This window comes from Mustela lutreola, chromosome 8, assembly GCF_030435805.1.
Source record: "Mustela lutreola isolate mMusLut2 chromosome 8, mMusLut2.pri, whole genome shotgun sequence".
In the NCBI taxonomy this organism is placed as follows: Eukaryota; Metazoa; Chordata; class Mammalia; order Carnivora; family Mustelidae; genus Mustela; species Mustela lutreola.
Window position 1 is genome coordinate 18,320,726 of NC_081297.1, and position 24,885 is coordinate 18,345,610.

At 41.0% G+C, this 24,885-nt stretch overlaps 1 protein-coding gene across 5 annotated transcripts in view; it reads right to left on the bottom strand.

Moving 5' to 3' along the window:
- ARMC3 (armadillo repeat containing 3) overlaps positions 1-24,885 on the bottom strand; it is a 91,384-nt gene that overhangs the window by 20,424 nt on the left and 46,075 nt on the right. For 4 of the 5 annotated variants that reach the window (XM_059183937.1, XM_059183936.1, XM_059183940.1 and 1 more), the window contains 6 exons: positions 10,226-10,475; positions 6,234-6,370; positions 5,205-5,373; positions 2,418-2,515; positions 1,394-1,495; positions 862-969 (listed from right to left, as the gene is read on the bottom strand). In XM_059183937.1, coding sequence (XP_059039920.1) covers positions 862-969; positions 1,394-1,495; positions 2,418-2,515; positions 5,205-5,373; positions 6,234-6,370; positions 10,226-10,475 — 864 coding nt within the window. The remainder of the gene's footprint in view (positions 1-861; positions 970-1,393; positions 1,496-2,417; positions 2,516-5,204; positions 5,374-6,233; positions 6,371-10,225; positions 10,476-24,885) is intronic. The other variant, XM_059183938.1, reaches the window with a different exon arrangement.

Below are 24,885 nucleotides of genomic sequence, written 5' to 3' on the forward strand. Positions count from 1 at the left end.
GACCGTAGAGGGCTGTCTCAGTTTAGAAAGCGGATGCTCGAAATGTGTGCCAACAGCCTCCAATACCACAGTGGTTCTGAAGGGCTTAAGTCAACAATAATTAAAGGGTCACGGAGTGTGGCGAGAGGTCCAAGTGGGTTTTTGAGGAATCCAGGAAAGTGCTCATTAGAGAAATAATAGGTTTAAAAATACGTAAACATATAGAAAGCATGTTTGAAACATGCCAGGCCTAAAAAGCATGAAACCACATTCTAATTGTTCCATCAAGGCAGAACTGGGTCCTATTTCCCTTTCCTCCCTCTCCCTGCCTCCTGAAGGGTCGGAGGGTTCTCTGGGTGAGCAGGATGCCGGGGGCGGGGGTGTTGGGCGGGAGGGGCTTGGAAGGGGGGGTGATAGAAGCACAAGGTAGAGAGAGAGGGGACCGCACTCCGGTGTGTGGGGCTCACTATCTGCGAAGGCAGTGGGGGGGGGGGGCATGGGCGGGAGGGGAGGCAGAGGGTCATTTTACGTTGATCGCGACACAGGGCTGGACTTTTAAATGACTGGGTAGAGACTGCTGTTGCTGTTTTCAAATGCACGTGTCTGTAGGACGGTACACAGTTGATCAAAGTGACCTGAGTTCTCACCCAGAGGCAGGAGAAGAAATTCCCTCTGGGTGGGAGACTCCAAGAGACAAAAATTCCAAGAGATTCCAAGAGACAGAAACGAAGTTACTTTTTAATTACATTTCATGAGTCTTGCCTCGTACAACATCCTGATTCCACAAGAAAAGCTTCCTATTTTAAAGGCCGCCCCTTGGGTGGGGAATCAAGACCTCCCACGATGATCATTTGGAAAAGGAGACAGTCCTACATTTCCTACCTTGATCCTTTCTCTTTCATGGCGAGTTTGCTAAGAGCCGTATTTCGTCCAGAAGTCGGTTCTGATCTGTCTTCCGTAGGGGATCCAAATCCGGCACTAAAATGAAGACTATTTGTTCTTAGGACAAGATAAAACTCATCATTGATTTCCATCATGAGAAATAATAAAACATTACATTTGCCGGGCATTTGGTCATTTGGAAGACATGTTTCTTTGCCATGACATGCCTGGGCTCCCTTTCCCTTCAGGAGGCTGAGCACCAGGCATGGCTCCAGCAAAGATAATCAAACAAAGCCAGCTCACAGCTCCTGTGTCCTGTGCTCCAGGGCTCACTGGAAGTTCCCAGCACTCAGCACCCAAAGCCTACTTGTCCCAGAGATCTTTTCCACAACAATTTAAAAAGGCAGTTATGAAATGATCATACTAGAAGCATGAGAAGAATTAACTGGCCCAAATCTACACTCTAAATTCGTTCTTACTCCCAGACCGAGGGGAGAATTATTTGAGTACAGAAAAGATACCCTTTTCTTACTTTGTCTTTTCTTTGCTTGCTCTTCTTAAAGAAGATGAGGAAGAAATACTCCGTCCGTAACCAATGTCTGATGACTTATCTTCCATAGATGGAGGTGGAGAACTAAAATTTTTGAAATTATATACAAGTTAAAATGCTTTATTTTTCAATACCAGATTTGTCCTAAAAAACAGATTTTTTTTTTTTCCCGGAAAATCATAATGGGAGCTGACTTTTAGCAGTGACAGAATGAAAGCATAAAGGAGAGGTGAAGGTAGGACAAAAAGATTTACTGTTCATGAACTGGAACTGGAAATATTTTTATAAAACACATCACATAGGGGCGCCTGGGTGGCTCAGTGGGTTAAAGCCTCTGCCTTCAGCTCAGGTCATGGTCCCAGGTTCCTGGGATCGAGCCCTGCATCGGGCTCTCTGCTCAGCGGAGAGCCTGCTTCCCCCTCTCTCTCTGCCTGCCTCTCTGCCTACTTGTGATCTCTCTCTCTCTGTCAAATAAACAAATAAAATCTTAAAAAAAAATACATCACATAAAATAAATTATGACAGATATATAGATATACATGAACATTTTAAGGAAACATTTTGAAGCTTTCATTTTTAGCTTTAGTATTTACTTCCTATTTTATATTTTAAAAAGCAACAACACAGAAAACCTCTGGGCCGAAGTTAGAGTCCTGCATACAGTTGTGGAGCCTTATAAACATAATTCGTTTTGGTTTGCTCTTATCTACTTACACTTTCTTCAATTACTTCATGTTACCAGCAGAGTAAGAAGCACTGACTACAGAAATACATCTGGAATTGAGTGGTAAAAGGGGGTCAGAGGAAAAACCACGTTGGTGGTGATTTCATGGTCTTTTCTGTAGCAGGCTATGAGTTTACGGATTGGTGTTTGTTTTCGGGGTAATGCCAAATACAGGGGAGCAAAAGGATACTGTCCTGGAAATCTTATATATTCACGTGATGATGGACAGACAAAAAGCCTTATGTGTTTCCCTGCATCCCTCCCCCCCACCACGAGACTCACATGTCGGATTTACTGTTAACTAAGAGTACAGCACGTAGATCACTGGGTTCTTGTAAGCAGAGGTCCTTCAAAGGCAAAAGTTTGGTGCCGGGATTAATCTGTAGGTAATTTAAGAACAAAAAAGTAATATCCGCGTGGGTTATATTGTTTTAAGTGAATACTGATGTTCTCGACTGTTTGAAGTAATGTAATTTCACACACACAAAGGCACAGTCAGAAAGAGGAACTTGAACTTGTGGGCAGCGCGCCTCTGGTTCCCCACAATCTGTATTGTTTTATTCTCTCAGCTGTTTCGCACCATCATTATCAGTTCGGCCCCTGAAAATAGTTGAGTTTTTGATGTATGTAATGTATACGTAAGACAGAATTTGTCTGTGAGAGTAACTAATTACCAAACAGATGACTGACAATGTTGTGAGGATATGCAAAAACAGGCTAGTCCTGGTCCTGTATTAGCAAATTTACCAGCCTGCTGAGGTGGATTAGACCGAACCACCTTCTGGGGTCTTTCCCCAATTGTATTATACTGAGATCCCTCTCTCATCCAAGATACTTTACAAGATCCTTTAAAAATCAGACAGAGCATGTCATTTTTCTGCCCCCAACTCTGCCAAGTTTTCCTACTTCATTCAGAATAAAGGCGAAACTCCTTCCGGTCGTCTACAAGACTTAAATGGTCTGGGCTCTACCTCTGCGGGTTAGTCCTTACTAGTCTGCTCCTTGGGTCACTCAGCTACAGCTACACTGACTGCTGTTTCTTAACGGTACCAAGCACACATATTCCTCTGCTTGGAAAGCTCTTCCCTGAGCCGTCCCCACAGCTAAGTCCCTCAACTTTCTAGTCTTTGCCTTCCTGACCACAATTTCCAAAATTACCGTGAACATCAACCCCAGTCCCCACCCAGCACTATAGAGCCCCCTTATCCTGCCTCTGTTCTACTGCCCCCAAGCTCTGATCATTTTGATCATGTGATAAATGTTATTTATCTCTTTGTCATGTTTACTGCTTATTGTCTGTTTCTTCTCACTGGTGTCATGAAAGTAGAGATCTATGTCTTTTATCTACTGACATCTTCAACGTATAATACTAGAAACTTAATATTTACTGAATGAAGAAATCAGTGAGTTCTCCTTTATAAAGAATATTGTTTCATTAAATTTTTTAGAAAAACTGTATGAACAAATACATTTGTCACAGTTTTATCTGATTTATGGCAACATTTTCCTGAGAAACTTGTTCTTTGTTGGTTTTTCTGCTCTTTTCCTCATCTCTCTCAGAGCACCTTTGTCCTAATAATGGTGTGCTTATTCTTTTTGAACGACGCACCACTGAATGAGATGGGCTTTCTGGGAGCACTGATTTCTCAGTGGCTCGTGTGTGTGTGTGTGTGTGTGTGTGTGTGATGTTAGGTCACGTGGTGGCGGCAGCCAGGGAAAGCAGAAGGAACAGCAGGAGTCCAGTTTTAGGCTAGCCATTTTTCATTATTCAGAATGTCTCAGGATGCCTGGGTGGCTGTGTCAGTTAAGCCTCTGCCTTTGGCTCAGGTCATGAACCCAGAATCCTGGGATCAAGTCCCACATCGGGCTGTCTGCTCAGCAGGGAGTCTGCTTTCCCCTCTGCCTGCCACTCACTCTGCTTGTGCTCTCTCTCTCTCTCTGACAAATAAATAAAATCTTTTAAAAAATGTCTCCAGGGGCGACTTGTTGGCTCTGTTGGTAGAGCATGTGACTCTTGATCTCGGGGTGATGAGTTCGAGCCCCACATAGTGAAGATTACTTAAAAAATAATATAATTTTTAAATGTCTCCAGTTCTATTACCACGATAGTGTTTCCTTCAAATACAGTCAGCTATGTGATTCTTTCATGGCCCTGTCTGCTCTGCCTTTTTGGACCAAACTGGTCCAAATTGGTTTTTGGTGCCAGCCTTGCTCAATCCAGGTCTCTGGTCCTGTACCTGCCTGGCAAAAAGAGCATTTGGCTTTTGCACTTCTGAGCTCTCCCCTCAGCTGAGAGGGGGATGGTGTTTTCCAAGACCTGCTCCCACTAGCTGCCTTGCCCCTCTCTGGGCTTATTTCTTTCCCCTTTTCACTCCTCCTCCTGCACTCCTTTTGTCTGATCTCAGGCATTTTCAGTAACTCCTACATTTTTTAAAAAATGAAGTCTGTGGATCATATCTGTTTCCCACTTTTGCCGAAAGTGGCATTTGTATATTTAAAAAATTTTTTTCCATTCTCCTAATTGCTCTTAGTTTCCAGAAGAAAGGAAAATGCTGGCTTAAGCAGCAATGCTGAAAAGTCCTTAAGATTCTAATTTTTAGCTTCCCATTTCTCTTGACATTAACCTTGAATTACATTGCATATTGTTTTTAAAATCATAGAAATGCAGCTTAAATAATGTTCTTCTATATTACATTTAAAATTTGGTATTACAGTCTGCTTAATTTCAGTTAGATTATAATAGAATGAAACACTTATACTTCTATCCTTATCACGGTTTATGAACCATAGAAATATTAGAACAGAAAATGCTCCTTCTTTTATGTCTTCTCCGAAACTTGAGAGTAGCCTCAGCAAGCTGATTCTAGTACAAGTAATCAGATTCTAGTTAAAACTGTACACAAATGCAAAATCTTACAGCCAAAGTTAAGAATAAAGCTCTGATTTCCAAGTTTCTGCCCATAAAAATATACATTCTGTAAGGTGGTTATAAAATTGCAATGAAAGGGCACCGTGATTAAAGAAGAAATGATCGTATATACTAAAATACGAATTAGTGCTGTCACTCACCCGACCGTAGTCATAGAATCCATCACCAATTATGTTACTTGATGACAAATAGCCAGTCAGGCTGTATTTCAGAGACAGGTAGTTGTTGAGCAATTTGTTATAAGCTGCGTCACTGAATTTATTTTTCCGACTTACTGATAGATTAACTTCTTCAAGGATCTCTAAAGCCCTGTCAATAAGAGGGGGAAAAAAAAAAAAGCATTATTTGCTTTAAACAAGCAATCCAACATTAAGTTCTCATTTATATACCCGGCCCAGACCCTGAATGAAGAATTGAGATGGAAAGGTTAAAGTTATCTCACCCTATTAGATAAAGCAAGACTGACAGAATTATGAAGACAAATCAGTCCTTTTGAGAATATATGTGCCACCTAGAGACTCATATTCAAACAGCTGAAAAGGACAAAGGAGGGAGGTTCTTCATTTAAAGCGGAAGTAGTATTGGGCTCCAAGTTTTCCAGCTAACCAGGCAATATCCACGAACACAGAGATGATTAGAAGTAGGGTGACCCCATCCGTGGAACCTGAAAATCCTATTTGCCGGTGCGCTAAGGCAACTCGCTCACCTGCTGCGGCTGGAGAAACTATTCTGGGGAGGCTGGTGAGTGCCTAATTCTGACGGAGAGGTCTGGGTGGAGGAGGGAGAGAAACGTAGTCATGGCTCACCTTTTATTTTCACTCCAAAAGTGGCGACGCAGAATTGCGGGTTAGCAATAGCAGGAGGAAAGCAAAGAGAGGGATTGATCAGGGTGAAGAGGTGGAGGACAGGGAAATGGTGAAGGTGGTTGTGTAAGCGTGCTGGGAAGACCTCCAGTTGGAAAGAATGGAGAAGGACACCCCCCCCCCCCCCGGCCAAACTGCCAGGCCGCCCCTTCCCAGGGAAGACCCACTGCACGGTCCCAGCTCTCGAGGGCTCCGGTGCATGCACGCGGGAGCGTGGACTCTGCCTGACTTCCTTGGACCCGAAAGATGTGCTCCTTCGTCTTCTGCCCTTAATCTGAGCCCGAAACTCGAGGCCGCTCCACTCACCCAAGCTTGCACAATTCAACAGCCGTCAGCTCGTCGTTGGCGCAGACCATCACAGCCCAGCTGGCGTGCCTTCTCACTTCGTCATTCTTGGAGCGCAGGAGCTCCACCAGCGGCCCCAGGCCACCCGAATTTCTTAACTGGACGTGGAAACCGAAAGTTTATGCATCGGAAGTACAGAATATAAACACTGATTTTTTTTTTTCAAATCTCATTGGATTTTTAAATGATTTTAACCATGTGAGAACATTTTAGGATTTTTAGAATTGATTACATCCAGAGGGAAACAATTTATCACAAAACCTTAGAGACAGGAGCCCAGATTTCTATTCAAGGTCAAGAGGAGGCCACAGTCAAATAATCGAGGGAGGTCACTGTGACTTTTTGCGTGGGAGGGAGACGGAGAGCCTGTCCTCCTGTTCCCCTGTGTTCATTCATTCTGCTCATCAACACTGAATGTTCATTTGGCCCTGTGGTAGACAGAATGAGGGTCCCCCAAAGGTGTCCTTTTCCCTGGAAGAGATTTTGCAGATGTGACAAGTTAACAATTTTGAGATGGGGAGATTGTCTTGGATAATCAGGTGAGCCCAATTTAATCCCAAGAGTCCTTGTAAGATGGAGAGATGGGTGACTGGAGCCAAGAGCAGAGCCGTACAGACACAGAGATTGGAGTGGTACCCTCTGAAGCTGGAGGGAGGGGCCACAGCTAAGGGATGGGGGGTGGATGGTAAAATCTAGAAAGGATAGACTTTCCCTTAAAGTCTCCCAAAGGAACATAGGTCTGCCAACACCTTGATTTCAACCCATAAGACCTGTGTTCAGACTTCTGATGTCCTATACTATATGATAATAGATTTCCATTACTTTAAGCTGTGATGTTGTGTTCATTTGCTACAGCAATAATAGGGAAGGAATCCAGTCCCCAAGGCTGGGCAGGAGGAACTGATACAGTGACACCAGGGGACCCATGTCACTGGCCACCACCACCAAATCATCAGTGTGGCCAAAGAATTACCATAGCAATGCCCTAGAAAAAGACCGATTTTTGTTAATGCTGCGTAGTATCTTCTCTTCATTTCTCCCAGGAGTGAGGAAGAGATAAAAAGAATAAGAATTGGACAGAACTACATTAATTACACTGTTAAAGGAAATTCAGGTAATAAAAATAATTATTCATGGATAAAATTATTCTAATCAGGGAAAAAAAAAGATTTGACAGAGCTCTTTTCTCACTGTCTGAAATGCAACACTCTATCATCTGAACATAGAGGACAAAAAAAGAACATTCTACCAGTTTCTATGTGTAGTATCTGAAGACAAGAGCCATTATGGGGTATGATCCATTTGATCCACAGTCAGTCATTTTCCATCAATGTCCGGAGACATTTTCTTCTCAGGGATCACACTTTAGTACATGGAACATTACAGCTTCAAAAAGTTTACTGGAAGCATCTTAAGCTCAGGAACTCAAATTTCTGAACCTCTTTATCTCTGAGTATAAGAGAAGATAGTCTAACTCTTCATGTGTTCTTGTGGTAAAGATCTAATTCATTGATTAATTCATTTCCCTATTCATTTAATGACTGTTAATTAAGTATGCCCTCTGTGCCAGATATCTATTAATGGCATAGACACAGGGAAGAAAAACTCCCAGGTCCCTTCTCTAAAGACTCAAGGAGCTTATAGTCTTTCATACAAGAACCGTATACGCAAAGCAGAGGACACGGGAAGCATGCACAGAGCATAAGGGAAGCACGGGGGAGGGCGGTTCCCAGCTTGAAGACTGAAGAAAGGCATCATAGAGGACAGGATGGCTTGAAGGACATGCATTTTGAAGGAGAAGTGTGATTTTATCAGGTGGACAAAAGGGAGAATATTTCTCCAAGTGGAGAAATCAAAGACATATAAATAAGAGAACAGAGCATATGGACAGAATTACAAATAGCATGGGGTTTCTGGACTATGGAGTTAAGCCTGGTAAGGGGCTTCAAGCAAGGTGGGTAGGTGCAGGTCACTGGGCGTCCTCGCCCACCATGCTAAGCTGCTGAACTCTTCCTCTGGGGCGATGGTGCACCAATGGCCACATCAATGATGTGAGGACGATCATATCTTTGAAAGATCAGTCTGGGGACAGTGTGGGAAGCAGGAGGTGGCAGGCGTAGGGAGAGCAGGAGACTTAGCTGCGATATTCCTGGAAGGAGATGGACTGTTCTGCAGACTGCATGGACGCAGAACCAAAGCGCTTTGATTGCCATGTTGCTAAAGACTAGCATAGTGCCCGACATGGAATAGAGGGCAAATAAATATTTGGTAGTCTTGGGGCGCCTTGGCGGCTCAGTCCGTTAGGTGTCCAGCTCCTGGTTTAAGCTCAGGTTTTCATGATCTCTTGGGTGGTGCAATGAAGCCCCCTGTTGGGCTCCTCACTGAGCATGGAGTCCGCCTAGGAATTCTCTCCCTCTGCCCATGCCCCCACTCTTGTGTGTGCACATATCCTCTCTCTAAATAAATAAATATTTTTTAAAAATTTGGTAGTCTTAATGCCTTAATGGATGAATACAAATGAACTGGAGTCAATGGGAACAAAGAAAGGGACAGAATAGAAAGGGTCTGTCTATTCTGCCCTAGGGGACAGAAAAGATTTTTTAGTTGTCTGAGCAGAGAACCCAGTGCAACAGCCTCGGCTCTGGATGGCATCCCTGATCTCCCAATTTACCAACTCTGCTGGGAGCACAATGTGTCTTTAAGCCTCGTTTTCCTCATCTGTAAAATGGGGATTACAAACATGCCCATCACAAGTGAGGCTTAAATGCTTGTAGAGTGCTTAGCACAGTGCCCGTTGCCTAGTAAGTGCTCAGTAAGTGTTAGCTACTGTTATTTATATTGGCGGGAGAGGAACAAAGCCCTGAGGTGTTTGAATGAGTGCCCTGTGACAAGTAAATAGGAGAAAAGAGAGAAAAAAAGAATGTTTGTAGGTTTGCATTATTTTTATGAATAGAATACAACACACTTTTATATGATACACTTGTAAAAAAATTCAATTCTAGGTTTTAAAACTTTGAAATATACAAGAAACACGAGAGTATGTGGAACCCACCCGTATAATGTAACACATCATAGTCAAGGCACACCTGTTTGTCTACTGATCAGTTTAAGAAATGACACATTTAGATGACCTTGAACCCCTGTTTGTTCCTCTCAATTACATCCACTCCCTTGATTCCCAAAGAGGATTTCTTTACTTTGTGGTTAATCAAGGCCTAATCATTGACTTTTGCCTTTACAGTTGCAACTCACATGTATGTTTACCTAAACAATATCTTGCTTAGATGTGTGTATTTCTGAATGCTACATAAATAGAATCATAAGTTGTATTCTACTGCAACTGGATTTTGCTCAGCATTATGCTCCGTTGATGTCTGTAGCTATAGTTCATTTTCACCGATATGAAGTTCCATTTTATGAATATATTACAAATTTATTTACCCATTCTCTTAAAAAATGAGACAATCGGTGTGTTTCCAGTTGCTTAGGTATTAGAAACAATGCATCCTGGTGCAAAGAGGCAAGAGACCATCCTAGGTAGAATTTAGAAACAGAACTGCCAGATTATACCGGATTAGAGGATTTGCTCTTCTTTGCTAGATAAAGCCAATTTGCTTTCCAAAGGGTCACACCAATTAAAATAATTTTATCTTTTTAGAGTAGTTGTAGGTTCACAGCGACATTGAGTAGCAGGTGCAGAGGTTTCCCACACTCCCCTGCGCCCAGGCAGGAGCTGCTTTCCCATTATCAAATACATCCCCTGTCGGACTGATACATTTGTTACAACTGATGAAAGTAACTGACACATTATTATCACCCCGCGCCGGTGGCTGAAGGGCTGCACCAATTTTGAAGGGTCTAAATGATGGGTAGGTTCAAACCCTTGAAAATGTTTCAAATTAATCCACCCATAGGCACAGACCGGAAAAATGAGCGGACAGACAAGCTCTCACCTCTGTCCGGGCCTCCACGTCGCACGCGGTTGCGGCCACCAGGAGAGCCGCCTTGCTCTGCACAACCGTGTTGGAGGAGCGGAGCGGGCCGATGAGGGCGTGCATGACGTCGTGGTTCTGCATGTTCACCCGCAGGGGCTCCTGCATCGCCATGTTCGCCAATACTGTAGCGGCGCTGGCGATGGCTCCGTCTCGTTTACTCGACAGGATGCTTATCAGTGGATCGATTGCATCGGCTTCAGCAGCAGCACTGGGTACACAGAAGAGAAATGCGCATCATCTGAGTTCAAGAAACGGTCCTTGGAGGGTACAATGGAGCTTATTAAACAAATGAGTACATAAATACGGTTTTAGAAAAAAAAAATTAACGTCCAATGCAATGAACCCAGACTTGAGGTGCCAGTGATTTAAGTGGAGTCTGGGAAAATGTCAGTTAAGAGTGAATTTAAATTGTCCTTTTCCTACTTCTACAGCTTGTCATTATAGAAAAATGCATGACTACTTCTTAGAAAACCTCCTACAGCTTTTTTTTTTTTTTTTTTTAACTCCGTGATACTTATAAGACCAGGAAATTTTATTCAAAGAAAGTCGATTTAGATATTCTCAACCAGTAGGAAAGCAAAACTATATATTTCTTTATTCTTTTTTTTTTTTCTTAGAGAGGAAAAACCTTAATCTTAATCTTAATCTGGGCCTCAATCTCACAGCCCTGAGATCAGGGCCTGACCCAAGATCAAATGTCAGGCACTTAACCAACTGAGCCACCCAAGTGTCCCTAGAAAACTAAGCCTTTAAATAGGGGGAATGATTGAGTGAGAGATGCTCCTGGTTTGAGTTAAAACTCTTTAGCTCATCCTCCCCCTCTTTAAATGAGGTTGTTAATTGTAGGCAGGGGTTAACACATTTGAAGCCAGCAAAACATTTTGGAGGTGAAAGCTGATTTACAAAGTAAATATCAAAGATCAAAGTCATAATATTGACATAATGACTAGTTTTAGTAATGTAGGCATATTCAGTTGCTTACTTTCCTATTTCTGCTATAAAAAGATCATGATTATCCGTCAAACACATTAATAGTCTCACAAGTAATAAGCCTCTTTTTAAGAAGGCCCTACTCTCTAAAGTCCTTGCTTTCTAATCACTTAAAAAGCTCATAAAGTAGTAAAAATTAAAAAGGGGATCATTTTAAGAAGAGGTAGATGATTTAATTATGTTCTTTAATATTTGGAATTCTTTCAAATAAGAGATGTTCCAAGCCATAAGATATACAGAACATCCTACTTTCAAAGAAAGACCCCAAATTGTGTTAAAAACCCATTTACATTGTCATGGGAATAGAAGTAATTAAGACAATAAAAACATACCTGAGACTCCAATAACATGAACGTCCCTTTACGTTTTATATCTGACAATTTTTTTTCACTTAAGATCATATTAAGAATGAAATCTGAAAACAAGTGAGGCTATAGGATTCAGCCCATCACCCTGTATTCCGATGAATATTCTGATAATTAAATTTAATTTGGTAGTCACTTACATTTGCTGATTGCGAAGAAGTGACAATCTCGAGATTAGAGGTTATCACAACTGTCTGAGAGAGGGCACAATGTAAATGAAGTGCCACCAGGGAGAAAGGAAGCTGTGATTGTCACTCAGACCAGCTCTGAAGTGGACCGAACAGCAGCTACTGGGCTGAGATGAAATGACCAATGAAGGCGGCCACTCTGGGGAATGCTGGGCTCTGTTGGTGTTAACCCTGAAGGTAGCTCCCACCCCTGGTTTGACTAAATCCATCCAGAAAACACACTAGATTGCTATGAAGGCAAAGTCAGAGTTTGCTTCCATTTCTTCCTATAGTCCTTCCTGTGGGGTCACCCATTATTTTCTGGGGAAGGCATCTCTTTAAAAATTGGTTAGATGACCTGTAACCAAAGTTTGTTTCTATAAAAATATAGGAAGGGTCTGCCTGCATCTCACTATGACAGCTTGAGGGCCAGCATTTGCCCTCCTGTCTTAGGGGACAAAATAAATACTCAAGATAATTTTACTTTCCATGCTTCTCCTACTATTAATCAAACAGGGGTCATTTGATTGTATGAATAAGGAAAAATTTGGAGGCACTAGTACATTAGTTTCTCAGAAACTTCTCCTATTTTGTACTTAGAGCTTAAATATTGAATTTTTTAAAACTGCCAGCAAGAATTTTAAATTATGCATATTTTCTAATATAGACATAAACCTATTAAAAATTGTTTAATTTCTTTGACTTATTTTTCATGTACTGAATGCAATCAGTCCCTTCAACCAAAATACTCTGTACTTAGTAACCACTGGAAACATGCCTCAGTTAGAAGGCACGATTCCTTTGTCATTTAGTGATTTTTCCCTTGACAACGTTCAAGGGAACGTTTTTAAAACGTCCTGGAGAATCAGGGAGGAGCACACAGAGGAGGTGTTTCATTGCAACCGTGTTAGAAGCTGCAAGTATTGTAGGAAAGCGCCTACCAGTACATTCTCCAGGGCTGCGTCTTTTGTATGCTTCACGGGTTTTCTGGAAAATTTAAGTGAATACATAGGATCGCACTTTGTCGTTTGATTTCTCTTATTTATTAAAAAACAAAACAAAACAAAACAAAAGACAGGCTGCAAGCTCCCGTAATGTGCGCCAGATGCATCTCTGCTCACAGCCTTTGTGCTCGTGTTTGCTTCCTCCTCTCTCCTGGACAAAGGCGGATTTTGCCTTGGTTCATTTTTATCTCTACCTTCTCCTCTTTTCTGTGCTCTTTATGAGCCAATAAGGAGAAGTACATAAAATCCTAGCTGTTTAAGAAACAGGAGATTCTAGTGCACAGTGGAATATAGCTTTTACTAAATTGAACATAACTCCCAGCACTGAAAGACAGATCGCACGCATGCAGCTGGGAGAACGAGCTGCACTGTGTGTACAAACCTGCCCGTAATGCGCTGTGTGCCGTCTGCTTAGGTGTAAAAAGCATAAGCGAAATTAAGTTATTATGGTGAAAAAAAATCAAGCTATTATTTTTTTTTTTTATTTTTAAAAGATTTTATTTATTTATTTGACAGAGAGAGATCACAAGCAGGCAGAGAGGCAGGCAGAGAGAGAGGAAGGGAAGCAGGCCCCCTGCTGAGCAGAGAGCCTGATGTGGGACTCGACCCCAGGACCCTGAGATCATGACCTGAGCCGAAGGTAGTGGCCCAACCCACTGAGCCACCCAGGCGCCCGCTATTATTTTTACCTAAAAAAAAACCACCAAAAAACAATAAAGCAAAAAACCAAAAAACCCCTCATTTCATTATAGTAATAGAGCACAGAATTTACTTTTTTTTTTTCTTTTTAAAGAATCGCATTAATTCTGTGTTTTAAACCTAAGACATTCTGTTTTATTTTTCCCTGTGTCTGATAATGTACACAGGCTGGAGCCTGTCATATTTTAAAAACACATTTCTGTTTCCTAGATAGTATGGCATTATCCAAATGAACGGGACAGAAGTCAAACTGCTTTGTTACAAAATCCAGAATTATAGAGCCATATGTCATCATGATAATCTGAAAATATTTTGATTCTTACTATCGTGAACCTCCATCAGTTGGAGTTTCATCAAGTAAGAGTTTAAAATGTACATTTCAAAAAAAAAACCTAAAACCCAAATATGGAAAAGTATAAAAACTTCTGTTTATATCATTTGATGTATGTAAACAGAAGTGAAGTTCAGCATGTCGTGTGTAACCAATTTATTACCAAGTCCTGACTCTTTTCCGTCTCCCTATTTCTCGAATCTCTCTCTTCTCTCGAGCTCCGTCTCTTCCATCGAATCCATTCTGCCAACCCCTTGTGAACTGATGTGCTCTTCTAACAGGTCTCTCCCGCCACCCCCGAGTCTTTCTCCAACTTCCAGCTAAAGGAATCTTCTAAAATAATTACCAGATGATTATAATTATATACATCATATGCCTCATCAGATTTTCCCCCTCTTTAAAATGTTTTTGGGGGCGCCTGGGTGGCTCAGTGGGTGAAGCCTCTGCCTTCGGCTCAGGTCATGATCCCAGGGTCCTGGGATGGAGCCCCGCATCGGGCTCCCTGGTCCTTGGGGAGCCTGCTTCCTCCTCTCTCTCTGACTGCCTCTCTGCCTACTTTTGATCTCTGTCTGTCAAATAAATAATCTTTGAAAAAAAAATGTTTCTGGTTTCTCATTGCTCAGGATGAAGCCCTAAATTTCCCACATGGCCTCTGAGGCCCTGCTCGAGCCTACCTGCCTCCCCTGCCGGCCCACACCCCCCTCACTTCTCCCTGTGGCTTTGTGCTCAGGGCCTCTCTGGCAACCCGCAACACGCCAGGCTCTGGCTTATCCCTGGGTATTCTCATACACCCGCCATTCTAACTTCTCGATGAACTCTTCCTCCTGATAATTCCCAATCACCTTGCCAAGCTCAGCACAAGTGCCTCATCCTCAAGTTAGCATATCTTGAGCCCCAAACTGGATACCAGGTCTCTTTTCCCCACGAGCTCAAGATTATTTGTTTGTGAAACATATATACATTTTTTAAAAAATGCTGTTTGGGCACAAAGGTTCCCACAGAATGGCAACAATCTTGAAATATTCTGTTACAGAAGCTTGTTGTGTAAAGGACTGACCACAAAGCGTTTTGGTTGAATCCCTGAACCCCACAGTGAAAAAGCACTTAGAAGAGGGACACTAAGAATATGGTTAAGGAAAAATACAATGACCGTACACACATAGTGTCTGTTTACGGCTCACTGAAAATACTATGCGATTTCGTGTCTGTGTGTCTTTGCATTCGTGGTTTCTCTGCCCGAAAGGCCTGGCCCTACCTGTCCACATCCCTTTCCCGGGGGAACCATAGTTTGCCCTTCAGAACCCACTCAGCTGCCCCTTCTGCTGTGGTCATTGTCCATCCCCGCCTCTCCTGGTTTCTCACTCCTTCCTCTTGCTATGTCTACACCCGGTCCCCACATCTGGAGTCTTATTTATATCCCCAGTGCCGAGAAGATCAATATATATAAATTGACTTGACTCCACTCAAGGGAAGCGATGAAGAAAACCTCAGGAGGAGTCGAGAGAGGGTGAGGGGAAAATACCCAGTTCTGCTTTACGGTTTCAAGAAGGCACAGAGGCACAGGACAAAAAAAAAAAAACAACAAAAAAGTACGGTACCCCAAAGAATTGAGATCTCTGCTTGGAGCACTTACAGCCGCTCTCCCCAACCCCAACTCTTCCCTAATTTAGTGAAGGAGTTTTTATATGGAATTTAGGGAATGACATCTTATACTTTAGAACACGTCTTAGGGATATGTCCATTTATAAACCAAAGGACATCCACGTTTTTTCTTTGCAGACGTGGGCAGCTCCGTTCGTCTGGGTGGTATCACCAGGTGACCCTCTTTGGTAGTTCTCAGAAAATCCTGGCTGTGGTTCCAAGATCCCATTTAACCCATCGGTAAAGGCTGGTTACATGAATCAAGGGTGACCTTGGGCAGGACAGAAATCTGTTCAACAGAGCCCACATACAGGGTAATCTGTGGAACCCGATGAAACAGATGGTAATATTGGCAATCAGAACCTTGTTTGTTAACAGTGATTACAACCATTCCCACCAGCCTGACTTTTCATATGTCTCGGCGAAGTTTGTCACACCGAGGAAGACGTGTTGGCGGCAGACCTGGTGCAAGTGGTCAGGAGAGGTGCTTAGGCAGCAGGCGGGGGTGGGGCATTTTGAGCCTTGCCGGCTCCGCGTGAGTCTGCACAGGTGCGTGGGGACGGGGACGCTGGCGGGGATGATAAACGGGTCTCCTGGTTATCACAGCCAGATTTGGAATGCTGGGAGCAGGATTCCTGACTCTCGTCCAGCCAATTTTTCAACAAAAGTAATGATCCAAAAAGTCAAGTGTGTTCGTTAAATTGATCAATTTCTGAGTACATCCGAAACAACTCTGACCCCGGCGCAGCCCCACGGTGGCGGGAGAATGGGATGTTTGTCCCCAACTCTGGCCGAACTCCAGGACTGACAAAAGTAGCCAAGAGAATTTTCTCCTTTTAAAGAAATCTTATTTAAAGAAACTTATCAGTAGTTAAGGGCTCTCCCTTAACACAATTAATTGTAGGTGAATGCTTAAAATGAAGGATTTTTTAAAAAGTAGCATGTAATTACTAAAGTAAAACCCAGCCACAAAAACAAATGCAAGCAGTTTTACATCCTATAGCAAAATAGAGAAAATGCCATAAATAAATAAATAAATAAATAAAAATTTTTTTAAAAAGTATGTGATCTAATCGTTTCTCTCTATTGATGTATCTCTGTGGCATAATTTTGAGAGTTTTGAGAGTTTGTGTTCTCTAGCTGGCTATGACATCATGGGTTCTAAAGAGAGAGCGGCAGTTGCAGAGAGGCTAACCTCGCACTTCCACAAGCAGCGTGCAGGTTTTTGTTACCAATTGTAAGGCAGTCAATCAAAGTCTAGGGAAATCAAATGTAATTTTCTTACAAGTGACGTGGATTCCTTATTGACCTCTCTGTTCAATTGCAATACTTCACTTCCATACATGCCACCTTCTGTTTCAAAAGCTGGACTGCCTGCCAATAATTAACTAGCTGCCATCAGGAAAGAACCACCATCTTCATTTTACATGGCTGACTTGTTTCCTGATAAAACAGGAATAATGGTCAAGGTGTTGGAATACTTATAATAAATGGCTTTTGCAGCTACCGAATGTTTCTGTTTAATCCGGAAATCGGTCTATTTATGCATCTGTATGTGACAAGTGACGCAATCCCTAAGTAATTAGAGGTACCATGTTGATTTTCTCCACTAAATAATAAGGACGCCACATGCTTTCATGCGACAGGACAGAAAAACCCAAGGCACTTGCTGAGCTGCCTTATTCTCTCGGCAGTTCTAACGTCACTTCTTCAGAGAGGCTGTCTTGGATGAGCTCTATGTCATTGGCCCTGACCCTTTTCACAAAAAATGTCATGCATGTTCCTCTCTAGGACATTGTGCTGCTGTATTTAATTGATACTGTTATCACTTCTGAAATTACCTTCTTAAATTTACTCTCTATGGCCTGACAGCAGTCTGGTGGAACCTTCGATGTGCTCCATATGGTTTCCCTGCAGCCTCGAACAATGCCTAAACATAAGAACCCCCAAGTAATGGTGAAAGTTACAAAAGAAACTTAAACTCGTAACTTCCTTCACCTCTGCGATAAAATGATAAAAGTAGTAAAGAATGATCCCAACTAGTTCCTAGTGGAAGTTGAGCTCAAGACTCCTTATGATGCTGGATAGAGGGTAATTAGTAGATGCACAAAATACAACAGATAATCTAGGCTTGACTTTTCTTTGTTTTACAGTGAAGAAAGATAACATATAGAGAGATTAAGATTTGCTCGTGAGGCAAGTCAGTCAACCAACACAGGATTAAAAGTCTGGTGGTCTGACGTTTAGTCTATAACCTTTTTTACAATCATCCATCTCTGAAGCTTTAAAAAGTATGAGGTTTTCTAGGAAAAAAAAAAAAAAAGAAGCCGGGGAATGAGAAATGAGGCAAGCCATTTTGCTATGTAGCATAGTGGGGAATTCTTACTAACCACTGGATATATTTATTTCAGTTTTCCTTATTCTCTTTGCAGAAGGAGGGGGGAGGAGAGGAAGGCTAATGGAAAGGAAACTGGGAGAAGTGGAGGGACTGTAGGAAAGAAAGGAGAAAATGAAGACTCACCCCTCCAGAGGGGCGTGGCCGGTCCAGTCTAGGACTCAAAGACATCAGGAAAGCAAAGAACAGCATTTTGGTGAAGATCTGGAGAAGTTCAGACTCAGATACTGAGCAGGAGGCAGAGAGAGAAAAGTTGCCGGAGTGGAGACTAGAGTTTCAACTCCCTCGAACTCCCCTATCAAGGAGCTAACAGGTAGAAAGGAAAAGCATTCATTCAGTAAACTTGAATGGAAATAATACAAGAATAAATTTACTACAAAGACTCTTCCCATTTATGTGATCTATTAACTTCAGCAACCTTTTAAAATAGAAAATAAATATTTTAAGTTCTTTGAGATATCATCCTTAATACAAAAGTTTAAAATATCCTTATACAAAACTGAATTTTCTAAAAGGTTATGAAACTAACTCAGTTATCTTGTAGGATGCTCATATTGTGAGCATTCTATTTCAAAGGAGGTAGCATCTTTTTTTTTTTTTTAATTTATTTATTTGACAGACAGAGATCACAAGTAGGCAGAGAGGCAGGCAGAGAGAGAGGGAGAAGCAGACTTCCCGCTGAGCAGAGAGCCCAATGCGGGACTCGATCCCAGGACCTGAGATCATGACTTGAGCCAAAGGCAGAGGCTTAACCCCCTGAGCTACCCAGGTGCCCCAAAGGAGGTAGCATCTTACAACAAAATGATACTAATAAGAATTTCAAAACAAAACAATCTTTTCTATTATATAAAGTCAAGAGCAAAAAATCAGCTCTAGAGAGACTACAATAACAATGTGATTAACTGTGCTGTCCAAGCATATCTATTAATCTATATGATTATACAGCACCGCAGCTATTCCGTCACTTGAGCAAGGCACGTGTCAAAACATTTTAAAGCGCCTGCACCTTAAAAGGGACCAAAGACAAACACAAGCGTCTATTAACACACATTTAGCAGTAGAATATTCTTTCTTCAAAAGAAACAAAATGAAATGCTTATGAGACAATATTTTAATGTTTTCAAAATATTATTTTAGACGCATCAGAGAGTGTTTCAAATTAAATTAGTGTGCCTTTCATGACAATACAGAGCTCTTTCCGTTGCCTTTTTTGCCCATCCCCCAACTTCCTCCTCAATGACCACTAGGGGTCAGTATGAAGACATAGTTCCCTTCACCGTTCACAAGGAAACCGGAGCTCTGGAAATATTTTACTGGTGAAAAACCCTTAGGCAACAAAGACAGTAACTGTATAGCTCTGGCATTCTGAAGTCCAGCAGAGACGGCAAGTCTATAACATGAGTTTGCATTTTTCACAAGACTGAATTTTAATTTTGTAAATCACAGTGGGTTAGTTCTACAGTGGAGGTTTCTTTAATAGCAAAGTATTCAAAGTGACAAGATGGTTTGCTCTAAGTGTATCTGTGTGCTTTGGCCAAGAAGCATGTTCTAAAGGCAGGTGGGTGGCTTAGTTGGTTAAGCATCTGCCTTTGGCTCAGGCCATGATTCTGGAGTCTCAGGATTGAGTCCTGCATCAGGCTCCCTGCTCAGTGGGGAGTCTGCTTCTCCCTCTGATCCTCTGCACTCTTGTTCTATCAAATAAATAAAATCTCAAAAAATAAATAAAAAAGAAGTATGCTCTAGAACAGATAGTAGAATTTATTTTCAAAGAGTGAGAAAACACCACTCTAGCCATCTCAGAGCTGTACATCCCATCTCATAGCGGAACAGAGCTAGAAGTGAAGCTTGTGGTGTTTTGCCAACTTTAGGAGAGACTTTCTTTCTCCTTCAAAGTGACTGTCCTCATTCAGCGCACATTAGCCTTGAGAGCACAATATAACCAATTCTAAGATACAGCATTAGTCTATATACTTAAGTTTACAAATCAAAAGAAATATTTGTAAAAATAAATATACAAATATATTACCTTCCACCAATTCTATTTAATGGGGTGAGAATGGAAAAAAAAAAAAAAAAGCTTTGAAAAGTGCTTTCTATACATATGAGGGAGATTTAACATTCCAAGAAATGACTTAGAGTCAGGCTCTCCCCTGATAACGCCCAGTGACTGACGGGGAGTTGGGTCATGGTGAATGGATGAGCTCCTGCCTTTTCCGGAAGGGCTGTATAAAGTTCTGCACGTGGCATACCTTTGAAATGGTTTCTCTACACCTTACATGGTTTCCTTAGGCATGGCCCACCAGGAATAATTCTACCATTTAGTTAATGTTTTATTTCTAAATTAGCAAAGAGAAATATTAATACTGATAATACAAAATAACAGGTTATCCATAGGTAATAAAGAACATTCAAAAGTTCCCAAAGTACTCAAATATACATCCATATAGTTTGGGGACATTTTGTCTCTTTCTAGAATCCCTTTGAGGTGTGCTCCTTACTCATCTTCTCATTTCCTTTGCTGTGGTCCTCACCGTAGGTCACACAAAAGCAGACGGGTCCTTACAGAAGAGCTTTGTCTCTAGAGGCCCCTGGGTTGCTCAGTCAGTTAAGTGACCTGAGCCCTGAGCTCAGGTCAGGATCCTGGGGTCCTGGGATTGAGCCCCGCTTCGGGCTCCCTGCTCACCAGAGATCCTGCTTCTCCTTCTCTCCACTTGCTTGTGTTCTCTCTTGTTATCTCTTTCTCTCAAGTAAATGAATAAAATCTTTAAAAAGAGAAGGAGGAGGAGGAAGAGCAGGAGGAAGAGGAGGCCGAGGGGAAGGGGGGAGAGGTGGGCTCTGTCTTTCATATTGTGGAGGCCTGCAGTGGCCTGCATCAGTCAACTTCCTGTTTGTTTAAGTAACCACTATATCTGCTGTCATTAATCAATCATTAATCAACTATTAATCAATGGTTGATTAATCAATCATTAATCAATTATTAATCATTAATCAAGTAAGAATTCAGTTACTTAAGTCACTGTTGTGGAAAGCCAAGAAGGGGTACAAGAAATAAAAAATAAAGAAATGGAGATAAGAAGGTCTCTCAGCCTGAGTGAAATTGCTCAGTTCTACATGGAGAGAACATGGAAGTAAGGAGTATGAAAACGCGGGATTTAGTATGGTCTGTGAGTAAACAACAGAGACTGGATTATGTATTCTCTACAGCAAAACCACCGTTTGTACTTACTTATCTATGGGTATTCATTGTATTATTACTTTTTATGTTTCCATTTTATTCATTGTCTTATTTCCTAAAATAACTATATCTTTTGAGATCTAGTCACCAACCCTCCTATTTTCTAATCTTTTCATAGTTTACGAATAGCCAAAATTTACTGAGTGTTGGCAAGGAAAACGAAAAACATCAAACTCTTTTTATTCTTAGGATAACTCAAAAACTAATTCTGATCAGATCCAACAGATGGCAGTGATGTTATAAATTAACAGTTTAAAACACTCTTGTAATAGGTAGAGTCTGCCCCCCAGAAGAATGTCAACCAACAATAATTCTCTAGATATTTGCATAAATAATGTACAGCTTTGATATGAATAACTGGATAGAAGAGTACAAGGTAAATATCACATGAAATGTTGCTGAAATGGTATTTCCTACATCAAAAATCAACTTTATCCTTTCCAAAAAGTATTATAAATTGAGAATTGTCAGAAAGATTAGCAGTGAACCAAGAAAGGATAACAGTGTCCAGAGTAACTAAATGGGTTACATTTTTAAAAAAACATTTGTTTAGTTATTTTGAGAGAGAGAGAGAGAGGGTGCATGTATGTGGGCTGGGGGTTGGGGGTGCTGGTGAGGAGGAGCAGGGGGAAAGGGAGAGAATCTTCAAGGAGGCTCCGTGCTGAGAGCAGAGACTGACGCAGGGTTTGATCTCAAGACCCTGAGATCATGACCTGAGCTGAAACTCAGACGCTTAATTGATGGAGTCACTCAGCCACCCCAATGGGTTACATTTTTATATAAAAATTCATTATTGCTCTCTGGTTTCCATTTTCACCTACTTCTTCCTTTCCGGCTTTTTGCTTTTTATTTATTCACTTAAAAAATAATTTCACTTTTTCTTTTCCCCCATCACTTTCAGTGAATCTGGCTCTACTTGTCCTTTTTTTCCTATACCTCCAAACTATTATTTTTATTTGTGTTCGTGGCCTTTGTGTTTTTATCCACTTTAAGTGATTTGTACCCTGTAGATAATAAAGAATGAAAAGTATGACTAGGAAACTCTTAGAGGTGAGTTTCCACTGTTGCTTTTGTGATTCAAATTATGTAAAAATGAGCGCACAAAATGATCACTTTCTGTTGGAGGTTATGGGCATTGGTGGATGTCAGAACTGTTTTTTCACTGTCCTGTTGCTTTCCATTATATCTGTGGTAAGTCTACTTCCCCCAAATGCCTACTCTGCAATGGGCACATTCTAGATGCTTGAGAAGTATCCGTGTATTAAACCGACAAAGGCACTTCCTTCATGGGTGCTGGTCAGAGAAGGGTTGAGGACAGAAAATAAATAACAAACATAATGAGTCACATAGTGTATTAGAAAAGTGCTACGGAAAAGGGGCAGCAGGGAAGGAGGTTTGAAAAAAAGTGTGTCTGGGTACAACTATAAACACTGTGGTCACGGTGGGTCTCTTTAAGAAGGTGACATTTGAACAGACTTGAAGGAGGAGAGAGCCATGGGCATTCTGGGGCCAAGAATGTTCCTTGCACTGAGACTAGTCCAGCCATAAGGCCTGAGGCAAAACACTCCTGAAAGTTGTACATATTTCCAGAAAAGTTTTATGACCTACTTCACCTTTCATTATTTTACTCCCCAATACTGGCTTATTTGTAAGCAAAGCGATTTGTGTCTATTCGATTATTATTGTTTTTTTTTTTTTTAAGTACAGTCTCAATTGTCTATATAACTCAAATACCTGGAAACGTCATATATTCAGAATATACACGAGTACTATCAGAAAGAAAGAAAGAAAAGGAAAGAAGGGAGGGAGGGAGGGAAAAAGAAAGGAAGAAATGGTCACTGGGGACCAAAACACCACTTAGAGAAGAGGTCTCGGGTCCTTACTTGTGGCTTTTATGTAAGATTGCATAAAGCTCAGTTACCTGGTATCCAAGCTTTTAACTGACTGAAAGGAGGGATCTGAGGAGAGTTTTGGCAGGATCAGTCCTGCCAATCAGATCTACAGACAGTAGTTAAAATTCATACTGACAGGCTGCCAATGAGGGGTCAACAAAACGCATCAACACCCAAAAGGCAATGCCACCAGAAGGCCACACTCGGAGTGAGGCAAACATCTACCTTCCCTACAGGGCCTGACACCACCACCTTGGAGCACACGATGGCCATCAACTCAAAATGGCAACCATAACCCTCCCCCGCAAAAGTCTAAAAACAGTATGATCAGTTTCAAAAGTTGGAGGGAAGGATTTCAGATTTTAATTCAAATGCATTATGAATTTTTTTAAAAAGTTTTGATTATAAAGAATTTTCAAATATATGGAAAACTTGAGCATCTAGGAATCCTCATTCACAGAGAATATACCACTGAGGCAAAATCTTTTGGCACCAATTAAGGTGATATTTATAATTAAAGTAGAAAGAGGTATGGATGATGTGGCTATTTATTGGTCATTGCTAACAAAATTACTCATTGTCTTACCTAATTCTCTAGCATATGGGTGTGTTTTCTTTCTTAAGAAAGCAAGATGTGTGAAAATCTGACTATAAGTATTTTAGATTATAAATTTGTATAAAATTCTATTTTTAGACTGTGAAAATATTTTATTTTTTAAAAGCATTTGTCAAATTTACAAAAAGAGTCACCACAAAGTATATTTTTCTTTCCTCTGGTTGATTTTTTTTTTTTCCTTTAACTTAGAAAATTTTTATTTACCCACAACTTTCCAGGCAAAAATCCATTGTTACATAAAGGAAATTATATCAGCATTACATGTAATCATAACACACCAGAGAAAACTCAATTCATGAAATGGGCCTCCAACTCCAGAAGTTACCCTGGCTTTAAGAATTATAGGCATATAGAGATACCAATGTTAGAGAAGGGTTGTCTTCTAACAAACAAAATTAGTATTCACAGTGCTTAACTGCAATTTTTCTTTTTAATTAGGCCAGCAATTATCAGGTATCTAAACAGCTATGCAGTACACCTGGAAGCCATTAGCTCTGGTTTTTTGCCTTCTTTTATCACGTAGGTGTGGCAGAAAAGCAACATTCTTTCCATCTCCTAGTCCTACTGCCCCAGCAGCAGAGCCATGACTCAGCCCACCAACCTCTATCCCACAGCTAGGAAAGATGATCTAAGGCCCTGCTTCTAAAATGTGATGCTAGAAATACTCATCAATGCTGAGTTTAAATTAATATGTTTTTAAAGATGATCTGAGTAGAAAATGCTTCTTATTAACAATAATCAATCATGGTTGCTGTCTCTTCTGTTGTGGTTCTAATTACTACTCTAAGAGGTTTGCTAGAATGATAGACAATGTGGCTTATTTGTTTTCATTCCTTTTGGTGGACTATAGAATCTTTGTCAACTCCAGTCTTTAACATTTGACACAAACATGTCAAATCTTACTCCATTTCCTTCTCAGAAACATTTATTTTCAATATCTTTTAGCCAAGCAAGTCCAAAGTAAAAACTATGTAAGCCTCAAAAGATATCCATAAAACCACTTTCATTCATGTCCCATGTTCCAAACCAAACACAAATTGAAAAACAAACAAACAAAAAAAATCAGAATGGACCATATATAATAGGTAAAACTGCAATTGGAAATTTATCAAAATAAAAATAAATTACAAAAAGAGAGGGGTGTGGCATCATTTAGTGTTAACTGACCTTTCTGTGTTGACACAATGGAACTATAGAGTCAGATGACAAAATTCTGTGAAACAGATGATTAAATTGCAGGAGAAAAACTGGGGGCAGCCTCTTTTGGAAGCTACTTAACATCC